General features: G+C 43.1%; 3 protein-coding genes across 6 annotated transcripts in view; 2 read left to right on the top strand and 1 right to left on the bottom strand.

Annotated features, from left to right (window-relative positions):
- ldb1b (LIM-domain binding 1b) overlaps nucleotides 1–4,744 on the bottom strand; it is a 26,072-nt gene extending 21,328 nt beyond the window's left edge. For 2 of the 4 annotated variants that reach the window (XM_051070794.1, XM_051070796.1), the window contains exon 1: nucleotides 4,591–4,744. The gene's annotated coding sequence lies outside the window, so the exon portion shown is untranslated. The remainder of the gene's footprint in view (nucleotides 1–4,590) is intronic. The other 2 variants (XM_051070799.1, XM_051070797.1) reach the window with 2 other exon arrangements.
- A 4,262-nt stretch (nucleotides 4,745–9,006) lies between these two features.
- si:dkey-93h22.8 (uncharacterized protein LOC449943 homolog) lies at nucleotides 9,007–15,960 on the top strand. Its single transcript, XM_051070290.1, has 11 exons — nucleotides 9,007–9,196; nucleotides 10,685–10,777; nucleotides 10,961–11,116; nucleotides 11,414–13,139; nucleotides 13,245–13,298; nucleotides 13,385–14,174; nucleotides 14,379–14,588; nucleotides 14,724–14,787; nucleotides 14,877–14,998; nucleotides 15,108–15,259; nucleotides 15,567–15,960. The coding sequence occupies exons 1-11, from the start codon at nucleotides 9,101–9,103 to the stop codon at nucleotides 15,665–15,667; spliced, it is 3,564 nt and encodes a 1,187-aa protein (XP_050926247.1). The 5' UTR covers nucleotides 9,007–9,100; the 3' UTR covers nucleotides 15,668–15,960.
- A 1,329-nt stretch (nucleotides 15,961–17,289) lies between these two features.
- ogal (O-GlcNAcase like) lies at nucleotides 17,290–23,860 on the top strand. Its single transcript, XM_018664663.2, is given in 19 exon segments — nucleotides 17,290–17,707; nucleotides 17,897–17,948; nucleotides 18,323–18,420; nucleotides 19,517–19,647; nucleotides 20,045–20,216; nucleotides 20,405–20,503; nucleotides 20,620–20,747; nucleotides 20,749–20,760; nucleotides 20,893–21,037; nucleotides 21,120–21,222; nucleotides 21,323–21,392; nucleotides 21,394–21,570; nucleotides 21,661–21,835; nucleotides 22,093–22,178; nucleotides 22,319–22,411; nucleotides 22,498–22,586; nucleotides 22,666–22,786; nucleotides 22,874–23,003; nucleotides 23,368–23,860. Coding segments are annotated over 19 exon segments (2,091 nt in total). The 5' UTR covers nucleotides 17,290–17,634; the 3' UTR covers nucleotides 23,505–23,860.
- The last annotated feature ends 37 nt before the right edge of the window (nucleotides 23,861–23,897 follow it).

Here is a 23,897-nt window from a genome sequence, read left to right as displayed (position 1 = left end):
TGGCTGAGTGCTCGAGAGAGAGAGTGAGAGTGTGTGTGTATATGTGTGTATATGTGTGTGCGCTAGAGTGAGCAAGCGAGGGAGGGAGAGAGAGTGGACTGTCAAAGTGACCTGAGAGGCAGATTTGAGAGAATAACAACCATGTGATCCTTTTTTCCCCTTTAAATATGTAGAGGCTGTTTTTCTGCTGCTGCTGCTACAATGACACACTCCACACACACACACACACACACACACACACACAGTCACATATGAACAAACACACATACACACAGAAGCGCACATATGAAGGTTTAAATAATCTTCAGGAAATCTGTGTGTGTGTGTGTATGTGTGTGTGTGTGTGTGTGTGCTGCAGCCGTCTGAGTGGCTTGTTACCATCCAGCGAAGGTCTGCTATATGGCAGGGGAGGGCAGAGGAGGGGGGAGGGAAAAGGGGGGAGGAAAAGGGAGGAGGAGAGAGGAGGGGGCGACTGACGTGCCTTGGCTCTCTCTCTCCCTCTCTGTCGTCTCCTTTTCTCGCCCATTCACTCTCTCGCTCCGTTAGTCTTTCTGTCTGCAGTATGTCACACAGTGTTGCTCTCTCGCTTCACTCATCTTCCTGTCTACTCGGCCATTTATCTCTCCTCCTCTCCCCCCTCCCACACCGTCAGTCTCTCTCTCTCTCTCTCCCCCTATTATTCTTTCTTCCGTTCCACCTTTCCCTCCCACCATCTCCATCTCACTCTAATCTTTCTTCCATCACTATGTCATTTGTCTTTGCCCGTTAGATGCACAAGTTTGAGTGCATGTGTGAGAGAGAGAGTGAATGAGACAGAATTGTTAGGTCCGGGTTATGTAAAAGCCGACACCTGAAGGATGAGTCCTGCGATATTTAAAATTTTTCATATTGTCAATAACTACCATTAAAAGACCACAACCTACAATGAAGTGATCCTGTACTTCTGTATCCAATCATTCCTCTGTGCCACTGAGCTCCATTGTTGTCCAAAAACTATTAGAAAACACATCAGTGAGCCACACTGTTGCACTAGGGTGACATGTTCTTTCATTATTTTGAACATGTCAATCCCACCTACGTGAGTGTGTGTTAATCCACAGTTAAAAATAGTCCCTAACACAAGCACCGTTTACCTGTGTTTGAGTAACATTTGAGAGCCCAACTGTTTTACATAATTATTTTGCCTTTTTCATATTTAAAGGACTTCACCATTTGGGCGGTCTTAACAGTTTTAGGTACCACTAGTGTTTTAGTTGCAGTGTTCAGGCTAACGGCTAACAGTAAACGAGTGGAGTGAGGGAGGGACGGTGTGGCTGCTGTCAGGGTGGACAGAGGTGTGCTGATCGGTGCAGAGCTGGGTGAACAGTATAAACTGTCAATGTAGCTTTACAGGCAATCTATGATCCACATTTTGCGATAAAAAAAAATTAAGTATGCACCTCCAATTTGATCCCAGGCTGCCTTGTGAGTTGATCTGCCAATCAGAGCGTTTGCTGATGAATAGTGGGGCAGTTAATACCCCCTAGCAGAAAAATCTGACCATGCGTGGCTGGGACAGAAAGAGACCATTAAAAAAAGCGAGGGAAATTAAATCAACACACATTTTTTTCCTTAACAACATTACATAAGTGTTTATTAGACACACATAAATGGTACAGCTATAAGAGTTAAAATATGGGACCCTTAAAGTATATATTAGTGACCCATTTTTAAGGATTTAAATGAGCACCAGTGGGCTTTGGGGCTGAGTGCCACAGAGTCAGGAAGTTGGAAAGTAGGCTACTGAGAGACAGACACGTGATCAGTTTTGGTGTTTTTACAGGATTTGTTGATAGTAAGAAAATTATTGACAGCTTTATCCTTTAAGGCAGTGATTTGCCAACCCAGGAGTCAGTACACCCCAAACAGACTGAAAGATAAATCTGAGGAGTCATGAGATGATTAAAGGAATAGTTCAAAATTCTCAAGAATACACTTATTCACTTTCTTGCTGTGAGTGAGACGAGCAGACAGATACCACCCTCATGTCTGTGCACTAAATATAAAGCTACTGCCAGCACCCAATTAGCTTATCCTAATCCAGGAAGCTGCTGCACATGACCAAGAAATGTCAGATGATCACCCCACAGAAACATCGCCAGAAGTGGGGAACCAGATACAAACTCTGCTCATTCAGGGATTTGAAACCTTAACAAAGGTCATGACCCCGAGTGAAGCCACCAAAACACACTTGTCTCTGATGAGGATAAATACATATACATTACAGTACACACATATGCACATGGCTGAGACAGAAAGCTATATGTTTCAATATATACAACCTGTGCTGCTTCCCTCCAAAATGACATTGCGGAGTTTTGTTAAATCAGGTTCTCTCTTTACATGCAAAGAGGAACACAAGTCTGCATAGATCGCCTCCCCCACATATTTCTACTTCCCTTTTTTAAGACACTTGCTCTTTGTCTCCCTCCTTCTCTTCCTCACCCTCTGTCTCATTAGGCAGTATCTCATTTTGAGGAGGAGAGTGTTAAGCCAATCAGAGAGGGGAAGAAAGAGCAGAGGAAGGAGGGAGATGGAGAGAGACGGAGAGGTTGCAGGAGGAAGAGGGCAGAGATGGAGGGAGTGAGAGAGATGGAGAGAGAGAGAAGAGCGCGGAGAAGAGAGGGCGATGGATGGATGGAGGGAGGGAGGGAGAAAGAGAGAATAAATAGCTCTGGCGCACTCGTCCCCCATTACCCCGGGAGGGCACTGTCGCCATGGCAATGTGGCAGAAAAAGAATAGCACAAGCATGATGAGCTTCTACACACACACACATTTACAAATGAAAACTGTGATTCACACATGTATCTTCCCACATTAACAGTTTCATAGAGACAGTTTTGACAAGTTCATACTTTCAAAAGGATGTGTGCACAAAGCTACACCTTAGCATAATTATTTATATACAAGCACACACACACACATCTCCATAAACACAAGCACACACACACACACACAAGTTAACAGTTTGCCAGTTAGCAGATAGTCAAAGCCCACATAACACAGATAAATAACACAGACAAAGAAAGCTGTGGTGGGAGATTAAAGTATAAAAGACAGACAGTAAACACAAAACAAGAAGGTGAAGAAAAGGCGATGGAGAAGAAAATGACAAAGGAGAACAGGAAAGCAATTTTCAGAGCTTATCAAGTTTCCTGCTGTGCTGCCCTACAATAAACTTTGTTGGATTAGGATGAATGTTTCTCTTAAACGTTTCTTCTGTTCCTTCTCTCTACTTTCCCTGATCCTTGCTAGCAGTTATCTATAAAACATCTTAATAAAACCTGCATTAATTGGTAATTTGGCTCAACTTGTGGTGAAGCAACAAGCTGTAAACAGCACTGACAAATTATCGCCTTAAAAAGTTGTTATGGCAAATGTGTTGCCAAACAGTTGCCAATTAGCAACCAGCAGATACAGTGCAACATTAGTGCTCCTTTGAAATCACTTTTGTGTCCACCTGATGAATGTTAGCTAAATATCCACCCTACTTTATGCACTGGTTTGGTCTCTACCACCTCCTGAGGGAAATATCAACATCTTTAGCTGCTCCACTGTTTCTTTAGCTGCTCCACTGTTTTTACATTTGCTAATTATTAGTTCGCAGACATTTGGTCATAAACCAAAGTGTTGGACAAACTGAAATTTTGACTTGATGAATGCGCTGGATGAAAAGTTATGTGATTGCTAAAGCTAAGCAACTCATTCTACAGGAATTATAATGTTGTACCAGATTTTATAGCAATTCATCTAATACTTGTCAAGACATTTAGTCCAAAAATATGAAGCTCATAGTGGCGCTAAAGGAAAAATCAGGAGATCTCCAAAGTCAGAGGATGCATCCTCTTGGAACATCATTGTGTGTACAATACTTCAATTTATCCTGTTTCACATTTTGATTGGTCTGTTTTATCCTACTGTATGTAGCCTATCCAACATAAATAAGCAGCCCTGCTGAACTTCTATTATGTCTCTGTAACCCCTGTGACCCAGAGCAACAATGTGCTTTGGCTCCTGGCAGGTCTAGCCAGTTTGTTCACTGCAGCACGGACAAAGTTCATTAACGTCGAAGGACTTGCACTCTGTCAACAGACTAACTATGCCTGCTACAAACAAGTATTAGTCAATAATGTAAAATCCAGCAAATTAGGGACTAGAGTAGAAACACAGCTAAAAAATGTTGCTCCTCAGAGTGCAACAAATCACCTAAAGTCAGTAGGCTGAGGTTAAAAATGGTTTTAGTGCCACTTTCATGCCTTTGTTGCAGCACACTTGTCTTGAAAAGTTGTTTGGATGGTAAATGTGGTGGTTAATCAGCTTAAGAAATCTTGTGTGCATCCAGCCTAAGGGCAAACCAGAAAATGAAAGAGGCTGTTCTGAGCCAGCCAGCTCTCTGTAAACTCTTATGTAAGGCAGAATCTGCATCCTGTTTCTCTCAGCTACATTATTGATGCAGGCTTCTGTTACCATGCTGAGTGTGTTTGTGTGCGTACGTGCCCGTGATCGTGTACACCTGTAAGTCACTGCCTTCTGGATGGATGGTCTCTCACCTCTGCTGTTCTGTAGGAAAGGTGGTCTCCTCCAGGTTATGTCTTGTCACTTTCTCTCCTCCCCTTTCCACCTCTCTGCATGCTCTCTTGTTCTTCTTTCACCTCCTTTCTTTTTTCTGTATTAATGTAAGTCCCCACCCCACCCCACCCCCACCCCCTCTCTCCTCTCCTCTTTCTCTCTCAGGCTTTCATTTCTCACTAACAGATGTTCTCTGCTCCATGTGGGAGGGCATTCCTCTTCTCTGCTGTGAAAGCAAAAGAGAAAGAAGACTCACTTGAAGTAAAGAAAAATCAAATGAGGACGACGGCTGCACAACTCCCTGGCTCAGCGAACTCAAAGTAACACATGTGTGTCCTGCTTTCCCCCCGTAGACAAGGTGTCAAGTTAAAGATCAGAGTGCTTTTGCCTTTTTATAACACACTGCTCCCAGCATTACACAATATCTGAAAGGTCACAGAAGTTCACACACACACACACACATATGCGCATAGCATTGCATGACTGAGCAGCCAAGATGACTGGAAGTCACATAAAAACACATACACACAAACACACACAACCAGCAGCAAGTGTGAGGGAGGCAGAGAGAGGAAAGCATATACCTGACTCCTCAGACCTCATGGGCTCTTTAAAAATTCAAACATGCCAAAAGAGCACCGTGGGAGTCATCCTGCAGGTCAAGAGTGAGGCAGGGATGAGAGGCAGAGGGGAGGGGCGAGGGACATGAAAAGAAAGTGGGACAGAGTGAACCCCCCCCCCCCCCAAAGAATGAGAGTAAAGTCTGGCACTCTGTGGAGCGTAAAGGAACTGAGTAAGTAACTGAGTGAGTGAATTAATTTTACATTTCTGCCAAAAAACAGTAGCCCAGGCAGGAAAAACAGGGGGATCATGGATGGAGATCCATGGGTTAAATGTGTGTGTGGGGCCATGTACTGACAGGGTAGTTGAGCGCTGGATGCTGCAGTAAGGTGACCCACTTACACAGAACACCCCCCACCCCCACCACCCCCCGAACACACACACGCACTTACACTTACACACGCCTCTGCACACAAGCTGAACACACTCGCACCTCACCCGCCGGAGACTGGAGGATGCTTTGGCCCCATTTCACACAGTAATGTGTTTCGAGAATTGTGGGAGATGAGGCAGGAGGTGCTGTCTGTGTCTGTGTGTGTGTGTGTGTGTGTGTGTGTGTGTGTGTGTGTGTGTGGTGGGGGTTAAGAGAGATGGAGCAACAGTAGAGAAGATGATATGGGATTAAAGGATGAAAGTAGAAGAAACAAAAAAAGGGGAAACAAATTGAGGACACAGAGCAGATGTACAGTAGGTAAGATGTATGTCGGGTGTACACACCAGGTGGCCCTTTGGATCAAAATAAATGAAAAGAAAAAAATGTGGTACCTTGTTAAAGTGTGTGTCTGTGAGCATATTTCCCTCCCCACTAATCTTGTACAGCCATTGACTCTGTGTACCACCATGACATTCAGCAGAAAGGTCAACTCGTTGCTGGTATGCACAGGATAACAGGCCAGACTCATCTGTAGTCCTTCACAGAAAAACAGTGAGATTCAAGATTCAAGATAACACTACACAAATGAAGAGGTGATGAACCTGAGTTCATTATGCATCCTTTTCATTCATGTATGAATATCTGATTGGCATCCACTGTGAATAGGTGGCTTGCATGGAGTAATCAGCTCGCTGGGAATTAACTCATTCACAACTTTAGAGGATAGAAAACAAGGGACTGAGTGGAACTTAATAGAAGACATATAATATTGCCATCTAGTGGAGAAAATAAATAGCAGCAGATTTATCATCACAGTCCGCTGGAGAGAATATTTCCACCTGCCAACAGTAAACTACACTACAGGGATTTCAACTTTAAATATATTAAATTCAGTCAGTCAGTGTCTCAGTGTCAAATTGTCAGACTTGCTAAGAAAGTGTCATATCTTCAAATACCTTACAGCGGTTTTTGTTATTAGAGTTGCCCAAGAATATTTAATACTAAAGCATAACTAAAGAGATCAGTACAACATTAAAAACACAGGGCTTGTAAAGATTTTTTGGCTAGAAACTGCATATTATTAAACTGGATTCATGAAAAACCTCCTACTGTAACTCAGTGGTAGAGGGTCATAGGATATTTCCACTGGAGAGGCTCATTCCAATTTAAAGGGAAATGACAAGAGGTTTGTGGGTGTATGGAAGCCTCTGATATTGCCCAGAGATTTAAGCAATGTTATCCAAAGGGAAAAGGGCACATTGGATTAGAAGACTTCAGGTTGATTTGCCTGTAACTGAGCGATGGTCAGGATAAATGTGTCTTGATAGTGTAAAAAAATGCTGCTTAATATGTACAAGTGTTTATGTTGATTGATCTATTTTTTAGTTTTGTTTATTCGTCTCTTTGTTTCATCTCTCACTTTTATTTTTATTTCTTTTCCTTAGCTCAGGCCCATGACCTACATATCACTTCCGTTTTTAGCTTAGCTTTGCTCAACATAAAGACTGGAAACAGAGGGAAACAGCTGGCTTGGCTCTGTGTGAATGAACAAACTCCACCTACAAATACCTCCAAAGCTCACTAATTGAACATTGTATATTTTGTTTGTTTAATCCATATAATAACCAAAGTGCAAAAACAACACGCTGTGGATTAAACAAATGAGATGTAACATGTTCATTTAAAGAAAAAGGTTTAAAACGGTGCTGATCAGCCTCTTCTAGCTCAGGCGATAGTCAAGTGACAAATATGATGTCAGGTGATCTTTACTACTCTGACCAGATTAATTGCTAAAACACAAACACCACAACTCCAGCACAAATGATGCACAACTAGAAACAGGACAGTGTAATGAGTACTACAGTAGAGGAAAAGAGGAAAAAACTTGGCTGCCGTAGTGAATATGTAAATGTAATCAACCATCCAAAGATCATCATATGATTTGTCAGTGGAGCATGAGGTTTGGTGGTGCTGTGGGCCTTCATCAGCTAGAGAGAGAAATGCAAACACTGCTTTAGACAGCTATATTTATTATTCAGATGTTTAGTATAATTATTCATCATATATCAGGTAACACAGTGTGGAGCTGCACAGGATGAAGTGGAGAGAAAAAAAAGATTTGTTATGAATCAACCCTGGTTTTGATTCATGTGACTGCAAAGTCATGCAGCATTTCAGCAGTAAAGTAAGTCATGTGAACACAACCGATAAATGCATTCAAATGTGTTCAATCATAATGATCTAGTGCACAGTACGAATGCTCTCTGAGGCCTGAGCGCATTTAAATTCATGTGAAGACTTCAAACTGGCCCTCGCTGCGTGCTGTTTCTGGTGAAACGGGGTAATCAACCCGAACAGCAAACCATGTCAAGGTGGAGGGTGTGTACACACGTTAATCAGGAAAGTCAACACATCAATATTACAATGTCTGAACATGCAGATAATCTCTGTTTGTTCTGGTGATGAGACAGACCACAGGAAGCAGATACACTCTTTGCTATGCTATACAACACCACTTTAAGGATCGACAACATTAATGCCACTGGTTGTTATGCCTGAGGTGCTGTGATACTGACACTGATGTTTTCATGACATTCTCAGCAGTTGTAACATGGGACATCATGAAGCACTTGAGCATATTTAACAGCTTTACAGGGCGTTCTCTCTAATTTGAGGATAACTCCCAGTTACACCATTAGTGCTCTCTCTATTAAAGCCTCCTGCCATAAAGGCAAAAAAACAGATTCAGACAAATCATTAAATTCATAATGTGTAAGGCAGCCTGAGCACAACATCTGGCTATTATTGCCATCATTTTGCTGCATTTTTGAGAAATAGAAAAATATAGCAAGCCATTCTTTTATCCTTCTATTTACTTCTTGCGAACTCTGCTTCTACTTTACTAACCGGCACAGCTGACTTTTTTTTTAATTATTACACCATGCCGTGTAAATTACACGTATACAATACCTAAAGTGATACTGTAGCAAGGTGTGTTATTGCTGCCGCCTGTCGTGTATCTGCTGTATGTTCAATATAAGTGGAAGTTGTAGTGTGGTAATATGGACGTTAAGTGTCGCTTCTGAGCAATAAATACACTTTTAATAATAAAAAAAAAACCAAAAAAAAACACAACAGTTCTATTAAGAAATTATGATTTATATGACCTAATTGGTGCTAGTAACATGGTATGAAAACAGTCCAGAAACACTATTTACGTGTTTTTGTTGTCTCAAAGATGCGAAAAACATTTCTCTTAAGCACAAGAGTTGTCAAATTTAACATATAATCAACGCAAAAACAGCGTTGACCCATCAATTCTTGTGTTTCTGCAGCAAAATAATGAATAATTCGTATAGCTGACCTTGGATCAGATTTCCACTCCTCTCCTCACTCTCAGTAATGGAACTAGTGGTTACAGTCTGATCTCAGGTCGGTGTTCTCTTCGCGCGTTCCAGCTGGTGACCACGTGTCCCTGTCCGGCCTGCCAGCGGACCATGTGGAGCAGCAAGATGGCGGCGCGGTGGAGGGGTAAAGACGGGGATTTAAATGCCGATACCAGCGACTTTCTGGCCGGCAACACCCACAATGAGGTACCGGTTTCTTCACTTTAGCTTGTTTGGCATCAAAATAACCGCACCGGGGCGGGTTTCGGTGTTTTAATAGGAGGTGTTTAGCCGGCGCGTGAGGCCACATGTTCGCCGGGCGACACGTGGCTGTAACAGGCTAGTACTACTACTGCGGCGGCGAGCAGGGAGGTGGCTCAGCTGACCGATTCTCCCGCTGTTTGGACCGTGTCGGTCCGAAAACAGCTTAATGTTGTGTTACTACGTGTCGTTACCTCTCCGTACAATATTTAACATCATCTCCATCATAAAGAACTAACGTGTTAAAGCTGACGGGCCAGACCGGTTAGTTTCCTCATGATTATAAGATGTTCAGATACGGCTGCACCCTCAGCTCTCTCCTGCTGTCTATTATGTCTACTTTTGTTTCTTTAAATGCTGTAGTGTTTTCATTTTACCCTTCTCCTTTTACTGACTCAAGCTTAATTTGAGGTTATTTCCGGGCAGGAAAGTGGCTAAACCGTCTTTATGCCCGCAAATGTCTTGTTACAGTGGTACAGGCCCTCAGAGCTCGAGTGTTCACTTCCTAGAAATGGTGTACAGGTTAAGACCCGCCTCTGAGGCCTCGTGTCCCACCAGTCTGCCTCCTGCTCACCTGCAAACTTCTGTCCTAATGGAAGTTTGAAAACTTTTCTTCATTGTAGGCTGAAGCCTCGCTTGGCTGTTTGTCTGTTTTCCTGCGTCGTGATTCACGTTTAGGAATTAAGCCACTGAAACACGAGTATTTGTTTTATTAAAAGTAAAGATTTAATAAAATGCTTAGATGCAAGTAGAACTACTACAATTAATGAATTAATCAATCAGTGGATCTGTTGATCTAACTTAGTTTGCTGAGCTCATCCCTGGACAGGCCTTTAAAACACACAAAACTCAGCAATAAAATGCACACAGAAGAGTGCAAGGCACAAATGATGATACAAAAAAAATCAATAAACAATAAACTGCACAGCACACTGGCTGTGCAGTTTTGCAGATTTTTGTTTAAAATAAGTCTCTGTTTATGGAGTTGTAGGGTTGAAAGGAATAGTGGTAATAAATAATTCACCTGCAGCAGTTCTGACAATGAGTTAATCATCAAGTCCTAAATGCCAAAAATTCACTGGTTTCAGCTTGTCCAGTGTTTTTCTAGTCCTCAGTGATAATAAACTGAGTATCTTTAGGTTTTGGACTGTTGTTATGACAAACCTTCACATTTAGATCTGTCAGCTCAGGCTTTAAGAAGTTGTTATCTGATTCTGTTGTTGGTTTTCTTTTTCAGAATAGGCAGCTCTTCCTGTTGATGCCAAGAAAGTTAATTTTGAGCTTATTGCATCCTGTGCCTCAGTTTCTGGTCCCACCCAGAGAACAGTGTGTATTGTAAAACTGCAGAAGGGAGAAATAGTCCAGATCAGTGTGTGTGCATGCTTTCACAAAGTAAGTATAACATAGTTTTTCTGTTTGTCTCTGTTCCTGCAGTTGGTCCTGAGTGGAGGTGTGGAGATGGACGCACAGTCCTGTACAGATCACTCCATCCTGGCCATTTTTGAGGACTCCACAGTCGCATCAGAGGTCGGTGTTAAAGTCTGTAAATCTGAATGACTTCACATCATCATACAAGGCCATTCCACACAAGAAATTTAAAGCATCTCTTAACATGTGCCAGTGTTTTCGTGATCATATCATGTGTTGTTGACTCTACTCCAGAATTTGACAGATACATGAATAAATGTGGACTCTGCTGGGTGTTTTCAGAGTAAAGCTGGAGCGGAGGAAGAGAGTGAGACCCTGCTGTCGGCCCTGACTGAGATGCTGGATAGTGTGGAGGATGATGACATGACTCTTTCTCCCTTTGATACTCTGCCAGACACTAAGCTCCTCACCCACCCGGAGTGCGGGGACAGCTCAGCGGTGGGTACACACACACATAGACACAACAAAGGAAATGACATATCTACTGATTCAGCGCTTCATATGTTTATTCAGGTTCAGATACATATTAGCTGCCATTAAGCTGAATCTTGAACGTGCCTTGTAAAAGCCATTTAATTAGAACTTAAATGCTGTGTGATAGCTTATATAATTATGAGCCACATAAAAAACTACAGTTTGGTAGTGAAGTACTTGAAAGTGAGTTTGTAGTCCCAGTATAAATTGTTCTGCTTCCCATAGACCAGACACTTAAGATCATTCTTTCCTCTTCTTTAGGCACTCTGTGACATACCTAGACCAAGACCTAAAACACCAAATGTAATATTCACAGTAAAGAGAGATGGAGAAAAGGAAGATGCTAAGAACCCACAGTCGTTCACACAACAAAGTCAAACACTGTTTCACTCCAGAACTAAGAAAGCAGAGACCGAAGTCGAGGTCTTCACCTCAGCCTCTATCGTCAACCTGGTTAAGCTCATGCACTCCTACTGTGTGAAGCTGCATGTGGACGAGGGAGATAAACTGATGAAAAACCACACATTATTCTCACAAGAGGAGGTGTGGAGGTACGAGAGGCCCACTGAGGAGAGCGACGAGGAGATAAATGTTGTATCTGATGATGAGGAACCCATGAAAGAGACAAAAGGGAAAGAAGAGGGAGGTGAAAAAAGAGACGATGGGAAGCTCTTGAAGAGTGTGTTGCTGAATGGAAACTCACCGAGGGCGCCAGCATCCAGAGAGAAGAAAAGAGTGAGCTTTGGCCCCGTTCAAGTGGCTTCATTTAACGAATCAGTGGAAAAGGGATTGAGCGAGAAAAATCTAACAAGTGGGCACACAAGTGAGGCTGTGTCAGTTCCTCGAAACAGCACAAAAGCACTTGGAAACCCAGCTGGGTCAGCACTTGAACCTCAGACAGCACCGTCCTCAGAAATGAACAGTTACAAGACTGATGGTCCACCACCTAAAGGTGAGACGAAGGCCAAGTCACTCAGCCTCCAACAATACAGACAGCTTCGCCGGAAGAGACAGCCTCTGGTGGAGAAACAGGGGAACTACACAACCAAGTGGCCGTCTGTGTCTGAGCCCCCCAAGGAGTTGCCGCCCATTCTCTGTTTACAGGGACAAAGACAAAATAGCTGCGGACCAAAGACAGCACACCACTATCCAGACCGTACCAGAATCAGTTATCATAAACCTGGTTACAAGAATTCATCCCATCATACCTCTCTAGCGCCCCCAGAGGCAAAATCATCCACTCATTTACATTGTGGCAGATCAAAGCGCACAAGAACTGAATCCAAAACCATCTCACCTGCTAGTCCACTGCCAGACGTCACAGCTAACCCAAATGTGAATGTGCCTGAGAGCGTGAAAAGTCCAGTAAAGAAAGCAACATTGCTTTGTAGTGATCCCCCAAACCCTGTCCTCGTCCCCCTGCCAGTCAGCCAAACAGCATCGCCATCCACCACCCACTCCTCATCAGAGTCCAAAGCAGAGTTCCTCGCTATGGACTTCTACCTCCAGAGCACCACGCACTTACAAAAAATCCAGAATAAACCCTCAGCTGCAGTTCTTCAAAGACAGCCATCCTCCTCAGAGCCAAACCCCCTAGTGGCGTCGGTAAACCAGGACAACACCGGCCTGCTTCAGGAAACTAAAAACCAGTTTACAGAGACAGCTCCAGATGTCTCCTCTAGATCTACACCACTGTGTCCTGCCACAACACAAACTGAAACTGCCCAAGAGTGCAGTGAACTACAGCCACAAAAATACAGCCTCAGCTCAACAAAAGAAACCGAGGTGAAACCAAAGACTCCAAGTCCAGATCCAGCAAGGCAAATTAGGTGTCCTTCCTCCTCGCTGCACTCTGCTCAGCCACCTTCTCCCACAGATACTCCCATATTGATAAAGAAAGAGGTGTTGCCTGAGGTTTCCCTGAGTGTTTCCTCTCCCGAGGAACCAACACTTCTTCAGGTTGGCTTCAGTGCAACATCCAACTCAGGTAAACTGTTGAGACGTGGCTGTTAAATCTGACATAATGAAGGCACTAAAGCTATGTTCTTGACTGATGTATTGAGCAAATGTTGCTGTTGTTTCTCGACTTCAGGAATTGAAGCTCCTGATCTGACCAGTCTGCTGGAACAGTTTGAGGAAACACAAGGTGAGCGATCAGATTACCCGTTCACTGTTTATTTGGATGCCGACATGTGGTCATTGTTTAACCTTTTTTTGTTTTTCCTGCTCCAGCAAAAGAGGAGAGAGTTTGCGAGAATGAGCCCAGTCTCATTAGTGCTACTCCACCTTCAAACCTACCAACAGATGGACACATGGAGCCTGTAGGATCAGAAGAGACCTCTAGATTACCACTGACCCCCTCTATGGAACCACTCGCACTTTTCAGCACTTCAGAATCACCTGGGAATCTGCCACAGCTCCAAACCTTGGAGCAAGTGGACATCCCAGAACCTCTCGGCACTGAAATCATCCTCAGCACTCAGCAAGAACTACCCGCAAGACGCAAAAATCCTCCATCCAAGGCCATTCAGATCATCGACCCCCGCCCTCTACCATCCAAGAGGACTCACATTAGCACTTCAGAACCCCCTGCTGCTCACACCTCTCCTCATATGTATTCATCTGTATCCTCAGATCATGATTACTGCGGGCCTGAGGATCATTCACTTGTAAGTGCTACTCAGCGTAGCAGAGCTAAGCCCTCTTTACTCAAGGATATGTCCAAAACGACTAATGAATTGCAGGTGACTGCTCTCAACTCAAGTGCCGCTGCTGAATGGAAAACACAGACCTCGACCGGACAAGTAAAGTCAGAGCATCACCCTGAGCAACCCAAGACCAGATCAGAGACAAACCCATCCACAGACAAAGCCCTACAGTTTTTAGACTGCAGAGCTGCCACAGGAGATGGACGTGCAAGTGAAGGCAAGACAGCCCCATGCACTCCCCCCACACCTCCACCCAGCCCCCCTGTAGGAGGGCAGGGAGAAGAGGAGATATCGGAGAAGATCTCCTCGTTCTGACTCCAGCTCCAGCTCCTGCTGCTCCTCCTCATCATCTACCTCTTCCAGCTCTAGGTCTCGCTCTCCAAAAAGAAAAAAGTAATCATCTTCTGTTAACCAGACTCAGTGCCACTTTCTGTGTGTTTTTTTTTTGTTTGTTTGTTTGTTTGTTTGCTTTGTTTTTTTTGTGCATCAGTCTCAATTCTCAATTTGTCCATTCACAGGATCCATCACAAGCATTCAGAGAGCAGTTCGTGTTCATCGTCCCCCTGTCGCTCATTTTCCCGCTCCCCACCACGGCACTACCAGCTGTCTTACTCCAGATCCAGATGCAGCAGGTCAAGATCTAGATCTTGGTCACGGTCCAGGTCGCCATCCAGATCACGATCACCATCCCCACGGGTTTGCCATAGGCAGTGGAAAGATGTTTACAGGTTAGTTAATGTCAGAGTTCTTGTAGACTTGATAAAGGCGGTCTTTTGAATCTAAATGTTCCTTGAATCTTTTTCTGGGTTTAATAGTGTAATCTCAGTCTCTCTATTTTTCCCATCCTGACTTCATCACTACAGCAGCAGAGAGTCCAGGAGGCTCAGGAGGGAGCACGAGATGAGGATCCAGAAACTTAAAGCCATAGTGAGCTAAAAATTACAGCATGTCAGCTGATGTCTGTGTGGTTTTTCAAGTGGTAAAGGTTGAGTAATTACAAAAATCCTCTCTGACAGGATGAGCGCAGGGTGGTGTACGTCGGCCGCATCCGCAGGACTATGACTCACGATGAACTCAGAGAACGCTTCTCTCAGTTCGGAGAGGTGGAATGTGTGTCGCTTCACTTCAGAGACAGAGGGTGTGTATGAGGAGTTTAAAATGTTTCTACCTCCTTTACAGTTTGTGTTTTTTTTTGTGTCATTTATAACTATATTAGTATTCAAATCCTTCACCTCTGATTCCCATAGCGACCACTATGGCTTTGTCACATTCTACAACATGGAAGACGCTTTTGCAGCCATAGATAACGGCGGCAAACTACGGAAGCCCGATGAGCTGCCATTTGACATCTGCTTCGGTGGTAGAAGACAGTTCTGCAATTCGAACTACGCTGATCTAGGTGAGACTTTAAAGCCACAAAGTCAAGTACATCACTACACTGATGAGAAACTTTCTCCACTGTTGAAGACCGTTGAGACCATTTGTCCCTTTGCATTCAGCACCAGAGGAAACATAATCAAATTCCTGGTGAATAAAGTGAATCCATGTTGCACTGTCTTTGCATTCTTTTTGTCACCTCCATAACCAGGGTCAGGGACCAAATAAACAATGTTAAATAACTTTGATTATTCTGTACACCCCTTCTATTTCAAAGTGGAAGTCACTGAACATAAGAGAAAGCCACTAAAAGTCCCTTTCTTCCTCAGATGCGAACAGAGATGCAGAGCTGTCTCCTGTCAAGAGCAGGTTTGAGGACCTCGACTTTGACTCGTTGCTGAAACAGGCCCAGAGAGGAATAAAGAGGTAGCAGAGCACAGAGCACAGAGCTGGACGTGGCAACGACGGAAAGAACTTTTTATCACAAACCTCAGAGCTTTCTGCTTGTTTTGTTCTTATGTAGCAAATTTTTGTATGTTAGTGTGTTTTTTAATTTTTTGACTCTAAATCTAATATGCATGAATTTTTTGTGTGTGCACTATATCTAAACAAATATGTAGCACTCTTATTTTGAAAACGTTATTAAATATTTTTGTCACATTCCATAACACTGATTAAGTTTTGTATAGGTAAAAAAATAAAGGATGGTCAACTATAAGTAAACTGAAGTTTATTTGGTTTATTTTCAGAGTTAAATCTAAATCCACATTTTGACATGTTGAAGGAAAAGCACAGGTGCAACTGATCACTCATTAAATGTGGTGGTCCCAGTGAGCAATACCAGTGAACCAACATGCATTGTACTGGGTGCCATGGAAATGGGACACCTGCTTGGGCTTCCAACCATTAATAATGTTATTAGTCACACCTGTGTTTGACAAACTGCAAGTCTGACCCACAGTTCTGCTTTATGCTCTGTATCTTATTGGAGTCTTGTGGGTTTTGTTTTTTGTGAGGTTTTGCTGACTTTGAATCTTGCAACATCAAGTTTGTTCTGCAGGTCCCTAATCTTAATGTCAGTCTCTTACTTTTTTAAATCTAAATTCTCTCTCTCTCCCCACAGCATCTCAAACTCTTTGTAGCCTTTTCTTATCCGCTGTCTTTAGATCCCATCCCATAGATATCAAAGCTCCAGCATAAAATTTTGATTTTATTTGAGCATATCCAACATTTCAGTATAGTTTTCTGCCTCTGATAACTTTGTTAGGTTGTTACGTTTTAACTTCCCTGCTCTTTCAGTAGATCTTTCTTGTGGTAGTCTTAATGAAGTGTTGGTGTAACCAATAACATTAATTGCACTCCTATTAAGGTGTTCCACTTCCAGGACCTCATTATGTCTCTAACCAAACATAAGTTACAGTATTTGTTCAGTGGGGCTTCTGATTTGGAGTGTGAGCAGCACAGGTGCTACAAATCATTTGTAATGCAACACTGGATTAAGTAAACGAGCTATCAGGGATATGGAGTTCAGGATATGCCAGATTTCTGTACAGTGGTCATTTAAAGTCCTCTTCCACTAAGGATTTTTTCTTTTGCTTTGCTTGAATGTTCTAGCTTCACTGTGCACAATATTGCATATAAGAGCATGGTTTTGTGGCATCTCAGCTAGTAATCACTAATCAGTCCAGTATGCAACATTGAACTTGAAACCTCCACTGCACATACACTGAGAATGGACTTTCCAGTTTCTTATGTCTTTTATTTTTATTTATCCTTTATTTAGCTATCAAGGTCCCATTGAGATACAAGGTCTCTTCTTCCAGGGCATCCCAGTTGAGAAAGCAGCACAAGTAGTTTCACATTTATAAATGAAGAAACAATTTCACGTTAGACACATACAATGCATAAAAGCCACATAAGGAAACTGATGCACAGAGGCACAGGCGATACCAGTAATATAAACTGAGTGTTTGCATTATTTTGACAGCTCCTGTCGTGATTTCAGGTGAACTGGCCCTTTAAGCCACATGGACACTGTACCTTTAAGACGTTCACCCGGTAGTCAGTCACGTCAAGTCAACATGCGTCTGGATCTGAGGTGAACTTCAGTCATCACAAAACAAGAGCTGGGTTTCTTATTCGCACGGAGGATTTACAGCTGTAGACTTTAGATCATGTCAGCGTCATGTTGCGCAATGCTCCCGGTGTTTAGACCCGACTGGTCTGCGCAGGCGTGAGACGGACGTTGCAATAAAAGTGAATCAAATTGAAGGCTTGCGTTCAAAGCCATGATTGACAATAGTGCCATTTCAGAGCCGGAGCAGCTGTCTGAGCATTAAGAGACTGAGAGAAGACAAAGAGACACTAACCACTCAGCATTAAACTTCACAGTAAACCATGTCGAAACCGAGCGGTGCCACGGGCCGAACTCAGACTGGGACGAGGCGGTTCATCAGTGGAGTAGTGGAAGGTGAGCAGACCGGGATCAGGGGCCCAAACTGGACTACCAGCTCTCAGACCCCAGAGGTGTCTTTGCTACAGCACAGCTCCTTGAATCAGAATGTAAACATCCAAATTCTGCTGCAGGCTCCAGATTTCCTCTCTCTGAAAATACATGTTGGCATCATTTAGTGTATAACTTGACCTTTGCTTGATGCAGGTTTTTATGGACGACCATGGACTATGGAGCAAAGAACAGAGCTGTTTAAAAGGTATATAAACTCCCACTATGAATAAGTGCCAGTAGCATAACTGGAAATTGTGAACAGATGGAGGCTAAAAATGTGATTTTGCATCATAATTGGTGTTATCAATTACAGGTGTTAATCATATGTTCAAAGTAATTTCCAGGAAAAGAAGACTGTGGAATATGGTTAACAACACAGAGCAAATAATATTTAGCAAACATGAATGGATTTGTTATATTTCCTTTGATCAGCTGTCTTCTGATCCCCAGGGCTCACATGCTTAATAATTTCATTTTCACTATAAAACATTGTGTGATCTGTTCTACTCACTATCGCTTCTGATTGTATCACTGACATACTGGTTGTTATTGTTCATTGCTGCCAGTTGGGTTTCACAGGGAACAGAAGTGGGGTTTGAACACGTACCTGTATGCCCCCAAAGATGACTACAAGCACAGGATGTACTGGAGAGACCTGTACTCTGCTGAGGAGGCCAGTGAGTTTCACCTCTCCATATATCCACACTGAAATCACACATCTGTTTTATATGGTTACATTTTTTTTCTACTCATTGTCAATGCTCTGAGGCACCTTTCTCTATATAGGTGTGCAAAAACTCTCAAACTTACGTATTTAAAAATTAATTCTTTCTTCATCAGGGTCAAACATGGTTTCCAACTAAGAACACTTAGCTCAGACTAGCTAAGTGTTGGAGGATCCTCAGTTATAGCTGGGCATAGTTGCAAATTGAACCAAAACAACAAATTAAAGGTGTTATATATACCTTTTTGCTATCACTACACAGTCATTAGCATTAACAGCTGTTTACTTACCAGTCGAGAATAAATGTTGCCAGTTCAGCATCAAACTTTAAATCCTTTACTCATCAATAGCTGTCTCCAGCAGTGGAAAGCAATGCCAATGGTAACTCTTGTTTTACTTTTATTTCTATCACTTCTCTTCTATTGAAGTTAGCATGCTAACAACCTAGCCCGTAACCCCTGTCTTGTAATATCACTTGTAGTGAGCCACTGTAGCGTCCAGTATGTGCTGGTCAGGGAGCGTTTTCTAACCTCTTGTAAATGCAACAATGGCTGAAGCTCTTGTTAAGTAAACAGCTGTTAATGCTAACATTGGCTATGTAGCCATAGAACAAAACTTACACATAGCACCTTTAAAACACTAATAAAGACACATGGGAGTGCTCTCATTTTTTATCAGTCTCATTCTGAGTCATCACTATCATACAGATATTGTTTAATTGCTCAGTTTGGTGTCTCTCTGTGTTGGTTGCCTAGATGTTAAGGACAGTGATGATGCTTTGAAGTTTGACCTATTAAAACTATCATGTCTCTGATGACTCTCAACTGCAGGCCAGAACAGATACTATCAGTGGACTTTGAGCCGTCACAGATTATTTGCACCTTCTGAACAAAACAGATGGTTTTAATTTCTTGTGTTGTTGTGGCCATTTTTATGTCCAGAGACACCACCAAGCATCAAACTGAGGTGTCCCACAGAGGTCCATGTTAGCTAGGCGCTCCTCATCAAACAGCATGTCTTCTTTAATCTCTTCTTTCTTCTTTTCCCAGAGCAACTCATGGCCCTGATCACAGCAGCTAAACAGCACGATGTGGAGTTCATCTATGCAATCTCTCCTGGTCTGGATATTACTTTTTCCAACCCCAAAGAGGTTGCTGCCCTGAAGAGGAAACTGGATCAGGTAGGACTTTGTATGCAGAGATGAAGGGTGGAGCACAAGAGATAATTTAATCTCAGCTGTATTTAGCTTTATGGCTCTCTGTGGGTTTGCCTGGACACCACATTACTTTATGTGAAACATGCAGCGGTAAAATAGAAACATTTGATGCACAGCAAGTAGGTCAACAGGCAGCTGATGGCACTGACACTGCTGCAGGTAATGGGTTTAATTCCCGGTGGAATAACCCTTTTGAGAATGCTTGCTACAAGGTGTTTTGGAGAAAAGTCTCTAGCAGGTGAGGCTAATATTGAGACTTTATCTGACCCTGTTAAATTGTATACATTTGGGTGTCTCAGATTTTTCTTTTATTGTTTTATTTTCGGCGCTGATCACCTAGTTGTTCCTGTTTTTTCGGCAGGTGAGGGAGTTCGGCTGCAGGTCCTTCTCTTTACTGTTCGATGACATTGAGACTGAGATGTGTCAAGCTGATAAACAGGTGTTCAGCTCCTTCGCCCACGCTCAGGTGGCCGTTACTAATGAGGTGTACCAGCACCTGGGAGAACCTGAGACCTTCCTCTTCTGTCCTACAGGTCAGACAGTAGAGCAGCACGAAACTGACACTGTGAAGAACACAAATAAATAAGATTTCTAGTCAGTTTAAGCAATAAAAGCATCTAAAAACTAATGTTGAATCTGTTTGTTTCTCATTAGCTGATTTTTTTTTATTTATTTTGTTGCCATTTTCCGTCATTTACTGTTGTTCTGTTCGTATCTCCAGATTACTGTGCTGCTTTCTGCACTCCCAACGTGTCCCAGTCTTCCTACCTGCACACTGTGGGAGAGAAGCTGCTGCCTGGTATTGACATACTATGGACTGGTAAGATTACACTGAAGTTGTGTCCATCAACTTGCCAGGAGTAATCACTGGCACAGTTTTGTAATATGTTTTATTAGCAGTCTTTGATTTTTTTAAACATTTTTTTTATTGTTTAGGTCCAAAAGTGGTGTCCCACAAAATCTCAGCTGAGTCCATAGAGGAAGTGTCCTCGGTCCTCAAGAGGGCACCAGTCATCTGGGATAATATCCACGCAAACGATTATGATCCCCAAAGACTTTTCCTTCGGACCCTATAAGGTAAATAGATGGCTGTCAATGTTTACATGAACAAAAGATTGTATGACAACACTTCAGGTCAGAATGTGCCCCAGCCTGAGATATTTCAGGATCTGTGTCCTGAAATAATGAATATGTTTTTTTTCCAAAAAGGATCGACCCACTGAGCTGATTCCCAAACTGAGAGGAGTGCTCACCAATCCTAACTGTGAGTTTTACCCAAACTTTGTGGCCATCCACACTTTGGCTACATGGTGCAAAGCAACAGCCGATGGAGGACCAAAGGATGTGGAGATGGGTGAGTGTCTAGTTTTTTCTTTGATAGGGTGATAATACATTTTTCTGCACATTGTCTCACTGTCCCTGACCTCCATCACCAGGTGATGAGGAGCAGGACCCCTGCTACAGCCACCAGAAAGCTCTGACCCTGGCCCTCACTGACTGGCTGCAGGAGTTCCTGAGCACGGATCAGCCTGGAGGTAGAGTCTCATGAGAGAGCACTTCTCAGTAAACATTGTACAGTTTAATGTATTGTTACCAATACAGTGCCCTCCTCATCTGTCCAGGCCCTTGTTGCCCTCCATGCTCGTCTCAAGAAGGAGTCATCAGATGAGGAGCCCATGCAGACAGACATGGGAGAAAGCTCCTACAGTACCTGGAGCTGGGGAGAACCCACTGTACACGGCTGAACCTCTGACTCTGGAGGACCTGAAGCTGCTGTCAGACCTCTTCTACCTGCCGTACGAACACGGGCCCACAGCCAGGACCATGCTGCAGCAGCTGGACTGGCTCAAGAACAACAGTCGGGCTGCTACTGCAGAGACAGACATGGTAATGCTGTGCCTTGGTAGCCATTCCAAATACAGATAATTTTGTACATTTGATGTGCTTTGTCACACGTGTTCTGTTTCTGTTTTTCAGACAGCAGAGTGGTGCTCGAGAGCACAGCAGTTTGATGACATGTGCGACGCAGTGGTGCAGATGTTTAACCGCCTGTCAAACGCCCCGAACCGCAGCATCCTGTACGACCTCTACAACTACATCTGTGACATTAAGAGTGGAGTCGGCCTGGCTCGTGCCTATGTGAAAACACTAGGTGAGAAAAATATTGAATATAATTAATAGAACGTAATGAAATTAGAATTAAGTATTATGTTTTGTGCTGCAGGAAGAAACAGGAATGCTTGGGATTCTGATGAAGCAAACATGAAAAATAAGCAAGGATTTTTGCATTTGGACTAAGATAATGAGGGTTACTCTCGCTCTCTAGTTGGTCACTGGCCATCAAATGTGATGATTCTAAAATGAAGCCCACTGTAGCTTTAAAGATTATGTTGTTTTCGTTTTCCATAGGAGGGCAGGGTCGACCCTCTGCCCAGCTTATGAACGATGACCCTGAACCCTGGGGCTTCAGAGGAGGACTCTCTGGAGAGTTCCAGGTAATCAAGCACTGCAGAGACATATTTGAATTTTATTTCTAATTGGTTGCACTAAAATGTACAGATCCTGTTTTTGCCTTGTTGCAATTACTAATGTAACTCTACATGAATATGAGTGTACTGTACATTTGTGTTTGCAGAGGATGCTGCCTGGACATGGAAACAGGGACCTGTTCAGACATCCTCCCACGACGGCAGTATACTGCATACGGCCATACTGCCCCGACGACAAGGTAAAGAAGGCAGCTCCTCAGGTATCGTGATGCATTTTTGGTTAAAATCCAGTAGTGATGTTGCACAGTATTGCTTCCTGTCTTAGATGGAGGTGCAGAGGATTTTCAGGGAGATGCAGAGCGCAGGAGAGGGCAAAGTCCCCCTGGTGGCACAGCCTCCACTCATCTGTGATAGGTAAGAACATATCAATTACTCTGTCCTGAAAACGTATGCTTTTCTAGCATCTTAATGTTCTCCATCTTCCCCACTGCAGCATATCAGCAGGTGAAATCTCCCCTTCCCCTCAGTGTGCTCTTGTCTTGGAGGATGAGCTTGGGATGTGTGGTTACGCACTGGCACTTACTGATGCCAAACCAGCTGCAGCCAAGATTCAGGTGATCAAAAGCAACAATCGTTTCCCAGAATATGAGACAACCATAAAATGCAGTATCGCTTCATTGTGTTTTCTCTCCTACCTCTAGAGAGCAGTAAGTGACTCAGTGTTGGAAGAATTCCCCTCTTTGATCACTATACAAATGTTGCCCCGGGTCACTGATCCCTCTCCAGCCAAGCGTATGATTGGTCAGCTCTTGTCCTCCATCAGGAGCAGTGGTAAGTCCAGGCTGTGTACAATGCCTTTTGATACTTCTGGGATGTGCCTCATTGAACTGGCCTGCAACTACAGTAAACTCTGGTTTAACCAGCCACATATTCTCCACAAGGGGGAGTTGTTCAGTGTCACAACAGCCAACAAGTGCCTTGAATAACACTAGAAAGCCATTGTAGCATCAGTGTTCACCAGCTCTTGGTGAATAGAAACTGCAGTTGTTTGCAGGTCCTTGCCTGCAAATGGCATATCTACACATCTACCTTATTTTTAAATCTGCAAGTGTTTTGTCTTTAGATGCCGAAGGATGTTTTATACAAAAGAAATCAAAAGATTAAATCTCAAACACTATCTTTGTTTTCCTTTCAGGCTCCAGAGGAGCGTTCTGTGAGTTGAGACATAGTGATCGCAGGATGCTCGACTTTTACACCAAACTCGGCTCCTTCAAACCCATTGAAGTGGCCAGTCTACCGCGAGACGTCATTGCCATGGCAACAAGCCTGTGAACAGAATCACTCACAAAGCTTTTCCTCAGGTTTGAACTGCTGAGATTGAACCGTCATGTGAATAATCACTAACTTTGCAGCACGTTAAACTGATCCAGCCTTCCATGTCATGTCTTGTTATTGTCAGTTCATATCATATAAATCTGTAATTTCATGGCCAGACCAATGTCCTCCTATGAAGCTGTAACATTAGTCATGGAAACACTTAATGACATCCGTGTATCTACTAACTATTGTATAATGAAAAGTGTATTGCAAAACTACTGATTTTGTAGACATGACAATTGGAAAAAGTATAGTGATTATTTTTTTAGATAAAACTGTTGTTTTAACTCGGAATAAAAATGTTAACAGCATACAGTATGGATGTTATGTAGACATTCTGATTTGTTG

The sequence above is a fragment of the Lates calcarifer genome, linkage group LG5 (genome assembly GCF_001640805.2).
Source record: "Lates calcarifer isolate ASB-BC8 linkage group LG5, TLL_Latcal_v3, whole genome shotgun sequence".
Classification (NCBI taxonomy): domain Eukaryota; kingdom Metazoa; phylum Chordata; class Actinopteri; family Centropomidae; genus Lates; species Lates calcarifer.
Note: the sequence above shows the minus strand (reverse complement) of the source record. Positions and strands in the feature narration are given on the sequence as shown.

What these genes read in the sequence shown, in the direction of transcription:
- si:dkey-93h22.8 (XM_051070290.1), top strand. Translation starts at nt 9,101, where the DNA reads ATGTGGAGCAGCAAGATGGCGGCGCGGTGGAGGGGTAAAGACGGGGAT. An exon ending in GAGAAGATCTCCTCGTTCTG is followed by an intron (nt 14,175 to 14,378) that starts ACTCCAGCTCCA and finishes GTCCATTCACAG; the next exon opens with GATCCATCACAAGCATTCAG. An exon ending in CTTCACTTCAGAGACAGAGG is followed by an intron (nt 14,999 to 15,107) that starts GTGTGTATGAGG and finishes TGATTCCCATAG; the next exon opens with CGACCACTATGGCTTTGTCA.